At 47.8% G+C, this 10,000-nt stretch overlaps 3 protein-coding genes across 7 annotated transcripts in view; 2 read left to right on the forward strand and 1 right to left on the reverse strand.

Moving 5' to 3' along the window:
* The window catches only part of LOC126568853 (ER membrane protein complex subunit 1), a 3,946-nt gene extending 1,612 nt beyond the window's left edge, over positions 1–2,334 (forward strand). The window contains exons 4-6 of one of the 2 annotated variants that reach the window (XM_050225505.1): positions 247–1,074; positions 1,145–1,297; positions 1,382–2,334. In XM_050225505.1, coding sequence (XP_050081462.1) covers positions 247–1,074; positions 1,145–1,297; positions 1,382–1,947 — 1,547 coding nt within the window. In that variant the 3' untranslated portion in view covers positions 1,948–2,334. The remainder of the gene's footprint in view (positions 1–246; positions 1,075–1,144; positions 1,298–1,381) is intronic. The other variant, XM_050225506.1, reaches the window with a different exon arrangement.
* Positions 2,335–2,439: 105 nt separating this feature from the next.
* On the reverse strand, positions 2,440–3,735 carry LOC126575257 (uncharacterized). The gene is made up of 3 exons (XM_050235871.1): positions 3,556–3,735; positions 2,596–3,475; positions 2,440–2,516 (listed from the first exon to the last, which is right to left on the reverse strand). Exons 1-3 carry the CDS (start codon positions 3,664–3,666, stop codon positions 2,440–2,442), a joined length of 1,068 nt encoding a protein of 355 aa, XP_050091828.1. The 5' UTR covers positions 3,667–3,735.
* An 844-nt stretch (positions 3,736–4,579) lies between these two features.
* The window catches only part of LOC126568852 (kelch-like ECH-associated protein 1B), a 9,554-nt gene continuing 4,133 nt past the window's right edge, over positions 4,580–10,000 (forward strand). The window contains exon 1 of one of the 4 annotated variants that reach the window (XM_050225503.1): positions 4,580–5,061. Coding sequence is in view for 2 of the 4 variants with exons in the window: in XM_050225501.1 (XP_050081458.1) it covers positions 8,411–8,494 (84 nt within the window). In the remaining 2 variants the exon portion in view is untranslated. Of the gene's footprint in view, positions 5,062–7,841; positions 7,949–8,387; positions 8,495–9,908 lie in introns of those variants that run through there. The other 3 variants (XM_050225502.1, XM_050225501.1, XM_050225504.1) reach the window with 3 other exon arrangements.

Raw genomic sequence — 10,000 nt, forward strand, 5'->3', positions numbered from 1 at the left:
CTGGCGAGATTCGCGCGTCTAGTTTGGTTTTCTTGTGGGCTTGATTGATTAGTAGTTCTAGAAGGCTGAGTTGACTTGGTTTCTTTTGTTTTCTCGTAAGCCGCTTCTACCCGACAAATGTTGAGAGCTTTTGGTTGCTTTGATTGATTTTTTATTTTGTTTTGTTTTGTGTGTAATTTAACGGATCTCTAGTAAGCTATGACGCCAGCAAGCTAACGTTTTTCTACTTTCTATGACCATCACTAGGGGACGTGTACGGGGCTTTTCAACGTCGTATCTCGTCGCAGGCGCTACATTTGAAGAACCTTTTCCTGCACATACTTGGAGTCGGACCGGCTCCCTCTAAAGCGCAGCGTGCGGGACTGGTGCGGGATGATTTCGGTCTGCACAAGATGCTGGTCGTCGTAACGAACAGTGGCAAGGTGTTTGGTATCGACAATGTATCGGGCAAGCATCACTGGATCCGCTACCTGCCGTCCTTTGTCGGCTTCGCCAATGGCGTCCCGATGAAGCTGGTTGTACAACGTACGTCGCGCTTCTATCCGCTGCCCGCACAGTGTGTTATCGTTGGCCGTGATCGGACGACGCTGAACGGATTACTGTACATCTTCAACCCAATCACGGGCCAGCCAGTGCAGGGGGGCGGTGTGATGGAGTTACCGTACAGTGTATCGCAAATTTCGTTACTACACAAAACCGGGCCCGACTTCCTGAAAGCACTGCTGCTCCTGGACGATAAGAATGTGGCGCATGTGGTGCCGGAAACGCTAGAAGTACATGCGGACAATTTTTATCTGTTCACTGCCAACCATCAGACGGGCCAGATGAACGGTTTCCACGTGCAGTACGATCCGTCATCAACGAAGAGCTCGAAGCTGACGACCACTCCATCGTGGCAGATCGATTTAAGCGGTGGTAGCAAGCGGCAACAGATCATAGCATGCGAGGGTAAAAATCCCATCGAGCACGTGCACTCGCAGGGACGCGTTATGGCCGATCGTTCGGTTCTGTATAAGTATATCAACCCCAATCTAGTCGCTGTCGCTACCCACGGTGCCGACAACATACACAAATGTGAGCGCACTTGGTTACTCCCTGTCGCCAACTTGTACACCAGCCTCCTAATCGTTTTTTTTAATTTCAGATATCATGAATGTACATTTGGTAGACGTAGTTTCCGGTTCCATCGTATTTTCAATGTCGCATAAGCGCGTACGACCGCCGCTGCACATGGTGCACTCGGAAAACTGGCTTGTTTATTCGTACTTCAACGACAAAGCACGTCGTACCGAGATCAGTGAGTGATCAGCTGGTGCCCCATCCGGGCCCATCTTTGATGTACGAAATGCTAACCGAAGATTACATCACTTTTTTCCCGTAGCGTCCATTGAGTTGTATGAAGGTAAAACGCAGACCAACGGTACCGTGTGGAGCTCGCTGGATGCACCACCGCTACCAATGGTTGAACGCCAATCCTACATTCTCCCGGTGGCGGTATCCGCACTGAAGGAAACAATCACCGAGAAGGGTATCACCAGCAAGCACATTTTGATTGGACTGTCGACGGGGGCCGTTGCCGAAATGTCCTGGGCGTTGCTGGATCCCCGCCGGCCCGTCACGTCGCCGGAAAAAGCGCGCGAAGAAGGCATCATGCCGTACATGCCCGAGTTACCGATGCCGCACGAAATCCTGGTCAACTACAATCAAACGGTAGCGAACCTGCGCGGCATCCATACGGCACCTTCCGGACTCGAAAGTACCTGCCTGGTGCTGGTGCACGGTCTCGATCTGTTCGTGACCCGTGTATCCCCCTCGAAAACGTTCGATCTGCTGAAGGAAGACTTTGACTACTTCCTCATCACGATCGTGTTAACCGCGCTCACCACTACGTCCTTCGTCGTCAAGCAGCTAGCATCAAAGAAGATCGTCAAGCAGGCGTGGAAATAATAAACGAGGCGAAGTAGCAGCCACCGGGGAGGAAGGGGTGTTTCAACGGGAGAACAACCAAAAAGACATTTAAATGCATTTTCTGTTATCAATTTCGTTCCCATTTACCCACTCGCACACGCGCGGTATTCGAAGTTCACGGTCACGGTCGCGGTCACGGTTTTCTTTCTCTCTACATCACAATCCTGAGGTGGTAGTAAGAACGTGTTAAGCGATGAGTTTGAAATTTGCCGCCCGAAAAAAGGAAGACATGCGTTGCGAGGCTGCGTTGTTCCTTCCGGCGGTGGCAGCATTTACCTTTAGTGCGAGTTCTCTGTAATTCATGTTTTGCCAGGTAAAATAAAGGCTTACGCCATCGATCGAAAGAGAGAAACAAGAGAGAGCAATTTGCCACAATCAAACGGGCGGATATTTATTTGAACAAAACAAAAACCGTCGGAAACCGTGAAACTTAAAAATTGAACACAAATATCATTTTAACAGGTTTCGCTATCATCCTCCCGGTACACGTGGCAATCGTGCTCCTGCGACCCGCACTTCCCTGAAGTTTTCCGGCCTAGGATTTATGGCTGCATTTGAAAAAATGGGAAAACAGAAACCAAAGTCAACTATTTTTACCGAAAATAAGTTCGGATCGCCGGTACTTACCTTGGGGGCTTCGGCGCCTAGCAGGCATTGGAAATGTTGACTGTTGTAAACCGCTCGGGCCAGGTTGCGGCGAATGTTCTATGGTCACCCCAACATTACGTGCAGGTGTGGGGTTCATGCCTATTACCGTGTTATCGCTCGAACTTTCCAAGCTTGATGTGACAGAAGTATTACTCTGATTCCGCGATTGCGAGCTGATGTTAAACGATTCCGACTCCGTCTCCATTCGACGTGGTTCCGAGATCGATTGTGACAACGTCGCGGTTCGACGGGATTCCTCAACCGATTGAGAACTAATCGCGTCGTCATCCAGATCAGATGCAGAATCGTTTCTGCTCGTCGCGACGGACCGTAAACTATTCATCGATATATTGCGCGTTCCTTGGCCCGATGTTGGGAACCGCATTCTGAGCGAATCATCGATAAAGCTCCGTCCCCGGGACCGGTTCGAGGTGCGTTCGTGGAGCGGGGTGCGTTCGACCATGAGATCAAAGTTGTCATGCAAATGTAAAGTATTTCCGTCCAAATAGAAGCTGCTAATAGCGGTGCACCTTTGCTGGAGCTCCCGCAACCAACTCTTTTCGTAGCCGTAGTCCCGGAAGCGCATGCGATGAACGTCAGGGAACGCTTTGAGTAGTTTGCGCAGCTTCACCGTTTTCGGGAGCGGCTTACGCGCCAGTTCTTTGAAGCGGGGGTTTATCTTCGTCTCCTTGGAGATGATGACGACTTGGGCGATGCCAAGTGATTGGAAGTCGCCGAGATCCGATACCTCGAATCCCAGCACGAGTTGATGAAAATCATCATCTGTCAGAAGGCAGTCGGGCGTCAGGGATGTCTGCGGATTCGGCAGGCAGATCGGACATAGAACAAACTGTGAGCGCTGCAAAGAACGCCATCAAACAAAAAACCATCTTAGTTGCGAGCGGCGGAACTGTGCCGAATATCACGGCGTTTACTTACCTCAATGCATGTTTTTATCGCTCTTCGTGCATTCTCATTTCGCAGCACCTTCTCGTCTATTAGGAATGGCGAATACTTTCCGCAAACGGAGCAGCTCGGGAAGAAACCCATTTTTTGGCCGAACTGCAATCGGGGAGTACTTTTCGAAAGATTCGTTAACCGGACACCGAGAGCGGGAAATCAAAGCCAACTTGACGTTTGGGATCGGTTACGGGGCTCTACACTCCGTCGACACACAAAAGTTTCAAAAAATATTTTAGAAAACGTTTGCATCGAATCTCTTGCTACCAAATCGATCTCTTTGTTAATGCAATGAGTTGTATATATGATAAATAATAATCAATTTATTTAAATCGCAATCGCAGTCATCAATTCGGCCGTAGTGTGATGAAAAATGGGTTCATGTTTTCGTTGAAAACAAAACCAAATATTATCAAAATCCATTGAAGATTTCGTGCGCAATAAAATGATTGTTAACAAAATTAAAGAAATTCCTTCAGATTGCACGCAGCGCCTCCCCCGGGGGGCAGCGTTTCTAGTATATTCTAGTATTGTTTGATCCAGCAACTATAAAATCATCCTTTCAACACTAAACTCACCCTTCGGACCCTTGTATTTCCGTAAATGCGTTGTGAAAGACGTTAGAATAAAGGCAAAAGGATTTGAATAAAACGCCATAGGGACACGGGTTTAAAAAACCCAAAGACACGAAGAGAGACGACAGACAAGAGACAGGTGAAGTCACCAAAACGAATACCTGCATGTAGAGAACGCAATTTCTATCCAAAATCATGGCAAAACTTTGGAAAAACAGCGGAAAATCATCGTTTAAAGGCTGCTGGGAGCTGAATCGGACCAGTATAAACGAAGTCGCGAGTCGAACTCTTGAAGCCCGTGCAATTGTAAACGCAGAGCTGCTCGAAATAAGTTGGTTTCGAGCAGTTTCTGTTTAGCGGGCCGGGTTCGCTGCTTGAAATGAAGTCGAGCAGTTTTGTCAACTTTTGAACAAGGTTGATAGAAGGTAGGGGGCACTTGGACTTGGTGTGGAGTTTTCGCTGCTGCTGCTGGGTGTTGTAAATAAGCGATCTGCGTCCCGCCGTGAATAAATCCGCAAGTTTTATCCCCTGCCCGGGGTGCGGTTGATGGAAATACGGCCAGCTGGTGCTGCGTGTGTGTGGTTCGGGTCGGGTGGAGCGAGACCGCCCTTCAACGAGAGCAGCCCGAGTGTTTGAATGATGAAATGGTAGTAGGCGACACGGGCCATAGGAAAAGCATAAGACCAAGTGTGATGGTGGTGGATTCCCGTAGAACCCGTACTGCAACAACTGAATCGATCGCAGAATAACTGCTGGTGTGGTGATTGTGCACTTTGAATACACTGGACCGCAGCAGCAGCAGCCGTGGGATAGTTGTGGCCGTTCAGCAACGAGATCGGAATACTCCGTCGCTTCGCATTTTCACAACGCACCGAAAAGTGGTGTACCCCAACGGGCGGAAGGTGTTTCCGTAAGTACATCCAACCAGAGAGGACAGACTCATCGTGAGACAACGGTCCGGGTGGTGGTGGGTGGTGTGTTGTACACTCCACGAATTCGTCATTCAAAACAATACTGCCGCGCCAACTTTGGCCCGCAGCCACCGAGCCGTGTGAGCCGTCGGTTATGTAAATGCAGAAGCAAAGAAGAAGTCTGATTCCATTCCCGCCCATATCCGGTTCCTATCCGGTTCCGATCGCCTCCTGTCGCAACCACGAATCCTGCAAAGTTTACGGCGCTGGGCAATGAATCAGCACGATTAGAGGCCTAGCCGCGTTCCGTGTGGTTGTGTGGCGAGCGCGTGTGATTCTCGCTTCGATTATTATCATTCTTGCGCGCACCTATTCGACGGCGGCCAAAGTATCGTGCGTGCCGCGTTCGCTGGTGTTCATTTCGCGATCCCCACCCCACCACAGAGAGAGAGAGAGAGAGAGAGAGAGAGTGCGCGACAGAGAGACAGAGCAGCGAGCAGCAGCCACAGCCGCGGAGTGATGTTTCGCAATCACATGGCGAAGCTGGCTGTGGTGATCATGCTTGTACGTCACAGTTGGCGATGGCAACGGCCGCCGTTACAATGTTGGCTCCTCCAGATGGGCTTCTGGAGTAACTTTATAGAACCTATTTTATCTTATCATTCATCGCTGCGACACACACACACACATAAACAAAAGGCAGATTACGGTGAAGACGTTGAGTATGATTGCGGCAGCAACTTTCTTCAATTGCGATCGTCCCTCCGGACGACCAACACACATATGCTTGCCCGCCCGGAAGGATCCTATCGGAGTGAGAGCGCCAGCAAAATCCTCCTACCGACTCAATGACGTCGGCGCACCCGATTTCGTGGTTTGCGCCAGTGCGCGCGAGTGTGTAAACATGGGCCACGCTCCGCCTGCCCCACCGTCGCCGCCGTCCTCGTCGTCGCGTGCTGCGTACCATATGCGATCGATCAGCATGATTCGGCAAAACCGGCCGCAAACAGCGTCGCCTTCTTCTCGGCTCCATGGTAGCGGTGCCCAAACCCAACCAAGCCTCTGAGCTGGGGTGTTCAAGCGAAATGTTGAAATGCGGCTCTTGGAGTGAGGGGTGGGGTGGGGGTCTGGAGATTCCGGAGCGGTGCACGTATTTATAACTGCGTAGACCAGCGCAACAGCGTCTGCCTAGCTAATGACGAGCCCCCTAGAATTTGCTGCAGCAGCTGATAGCATAACTTTTGGGTGAAATATGCAGAAGAATGTGAAGTAAACACAGCACACACCGCTTTGTGGTTCGCGGTTAAGTGATGAACAAACGTTTTAAGTGGAAACGTAAAACTACGATAAGATAAGTTTTTCAGCAATTGCTGTTGTCTGCTGCAGGTTTTTTAATCTATAATATGTGTTTCCCTAGACTTTGTTCTTCGATAGTCAAACACTCTAAATGGTTCTCTCAAGTTTGATCAAACAGTTTGATTGAGTAAGCTGTCTACAGTGACGGTATTCCCCGGGAGCTATCCGGGAGTTGTTCAGCTGCTTTGCCATCCTTTTTCGTTGTTCAATAAACTGAAATCAAAGCAGTCTACTGCGGAAGTGTAGCGGTACCAGGGTAGCAAGCCATGAGTGGCCACTTCTGGTGCAGCGCGCTTGTCCTTAAATCTATTTTTAGGTGAGCATGATTATCGGAAGATTATTACGCCATACCAGCTTTGGGCGTCTCCGATCGTGGCCCGATGGTGTTCCGTTGCAGCAAAACCGAAGCAAATCATGAGAAAGCCAGAGTTCAGATGCCAGATACGAGATTGTTGTTTAGATGAAAGATTAAACAAATAAGCCAGCCAACAATGCAGCACAATGCACTTTGCAACAGTCGACGACCAGTGGCTCAACCACCCCTCAACGCTGGTATCACGATAGTTGCAAGCACGATTGTCTTGCTCAGGCGAAAAGGTAGCACGATTCACCGTGACTTGCATCAATTGAGAGGATAAGGCCAATGAAGAACACGTTTACGCAAACATAAACATACGCGTTCAAAATTACGTGCCTGCTTCGCGTGTACTAAGAATGTCGTTAAACAGCAACAGCTGGTTAAAGCACATTCGCAGTGAATCCGAGGGGATGTTGGACAGTACGAAGGGTACTGCTCTTTACTTGTTTAAGTCAATTAGTCTGCGTGTCCGGCATCTGGTCCGGCACTGGAGAATATAAGAGTAACGTCGAAGTCGCTTATAATTTTAGATAATCCATTCAGCTTTTTCATTGTTGGTAACGTCTTATAACGATTTAGAATGGAAGGTTATGAAGCAAGCAGCAGTTGTTCAACGAATATACTTTTATTAAGGTAGAATTTTTGGACACCTAAATATTGGTACCTTGGCCCGATTAAAATAGTTTAATGCTCTTGCGATCAAACATCTATTAACTCTCTGGTCATGGGCTTTATCGTCGATGTGCTGTTGATTACATTCAATTGCAGCGCATGGATGGTAGGGTGGAAGAAAAAAATAACACATCGCTACACCACATCGGAACCCGCGGGTTCGAAATCCAAATCTAACGATGATACTAACTTTTTTTATCGCATCTTTGTGGACGGTGTGGCCCGGTTGGAGATAAGAAAGTCGATTTTGTACCACACACAGTGCGCGTCAAGTGCCTGAAGCCGCCTGCTAATATTCGTTAGTTGAGGAGACAAATTAGTCCAGCGCCTACGCGGCGGAATCAAGTTGCCTGCGCTTGCACCCAAGTGTTAACTTAAGTATCAGCTTTGTTTGAGTGTAGGAATAAAAGAAGCTATTTATCGAAATGTGCGGCGAACGGTGGCCAGTTGCAGCTAACGTTACGCCATTAGTAAATGTCCAATTCGTGTACATGCGACCGGTGAGTGGTGCATACTTCTTCGTAGTGGTAATAGTAGCTAAATATTTGGAGTATTTCTGTAAAAGAAACAACAGACTGAAGAGAGTGTGTGTCGATGACTGTTCGGAGAAGGATAATCTTTTGTACGAACACGTGGTGGTGCTTTTGCCATGACAGTAAAATAGTATGATTGCGACAAAGCGACACATTAAAACATAACGCACTACTTAGTGTGAATGGCGAGACTGTGGTGGTGTATGGCTAGTGGTGTAGTCCTGTTGAAACGAACGGCACTGGTGGTATAACTGTTTTGCAAACTGCGACAAGGTTGCTTTGATAAGGAGGCAGTCTACGCGTGTAACGAACCAGCCGTCTACGTGCTGAAAGAGTGCGGTGCTAGGTCACTCTGTGGCGGGTGGTGGTGTGGTGTTGCCTGCGATCGATCTAGCGATGCATCGATTGAGATTAGAGCAACCGGAGCCAATGAACGCCGCTACCAACCACGAACATGTCTTGCGTCGCAGTGGCCTTCGCCGTCGTCGGCGGGTTCAGTTTAAGATAGGGCAGGTATATAGAGATTCGCATGTTTGTCTCGATTCCTTTTGCCCGAACTGAAGGACGCATAACGCGTAGGAGTTGTGCCTGATAATGGTTTGGCGAACAGCAAGACTTCGACCATGAAAACTGGGTGGGTGAGGATTTTAATATGATATCGCGAGGTGTGACATCTCGATTAATATACCCGATTAGGATGAAGGAAACTTCCGTCGGACAATGACGGTAAATATTCCATTCCTGAGCAGCACAACTTGTTTGGCTAACGATTGTACGGAACATCAGGAAAAACCCTCGGAGCCTTCTATGATTCACGCACAAACAGATGAATCGGCCTTGAAGCATTCTAGGCAATGACGCGAAGATCAATTCATCGTCCTGTATGATTTCGGGTAGTCATTGGAAATACGTTACCGATAAGAGTACGATTTATTTGGGAAGTTCAACATGAAACAGTGAGGAGGCACGTACGCACGTAGCAAACAATGTCGCAGCAAGTGGACATGCGTCAGGGGGTGAGCTTTAAGCCAGTGAGAATCCCAGATGTCTCACGGGCACTGACTCATGGGAACTCTAAATAAAGTTTAAGATGAGAGCAGATTGTGTCCATGGTGTGATTAGCGTACGGCGTACATCGTCCAGTCATCGTTTACCGTCTTTCTGTTTGTCCTTTTTTTCTCGTCCATCCGGAAGCATTTTCTTTCGTGACCGCGACCGGTGCTGTGTGTTAACCGATCGTGCTTAAGCGGAACTGCAGTTCTGGGAATACAAAAAAAAAATGCTATCAACGTCACGGCACATCGCACGATGACAACGCACGATTTAAGACCCTACGTGCTGCGCGGTTCCATCTTGTTCGGCGCTGGTTGCAAACCTTCGGTACTGCGGTTTTCCCTTAAAAATGGTTATGCCCGTCCCCAGATAAGAGCGACCAGGCTAGAATACTTTCCTTTTTTCATTTAGTACCGTTATCGCTGGCTGGTAAATGCAACGGGTTTGTTAGAGCTTCTTATTTCCTGTCTGAGCATCTATAAAAAGTAGATATTAATTGCCGCCTTGCTTGATATACTATGGATATTTAGCGAAAGTATTAACCTGTTTTTGTAAATATAATTTTTGTTTTCGTTTTCACTCTACTTCACTTCAGCTCAGAAGATAGGGTCAAATTTATACTATTTTATGATAAAAAACCCTTTTTTCAAAGGATGACTAGGTCACAAGAGAGATTTTTCAAATATTTAATATAATTTATATTTAAGGAATGCTATAGCTGCTGTCCAAATGCAGTTTCAGAATATCTCATGGTGATCGCGATTCACTCTAGGATAGGAAGAACATCGTGTTCCCAGAACTCCAATCTAAGCATACATGGTATTAAAGAGAGTATACAGAGTGAACTGGTAAGAGCTAGTAACGATGGAAGCATTTCCGGAACATCGAATTTGGATCAAACAGCAGTCATTGTAATAGTTTAAACAGTGAGCAATGTGGGAATTTACGAGAAAATGTGCGAATAAG

Source organism: Anopheles aquasalis, chromosome 2 (genome assembly GCF_943734665.1).
Source record: "Anopheles aquasalis chromosome 2, idAnoAquaMG_Q_19, whole genome shotgun sequence".
NCBI classification, from domain to species: domain Eukaryota; kingdom Metazoa; phylum Arthropoda; class Insecta; order Diptera; family Culicidae; genus Anopheles; species Anopheles aquasalis.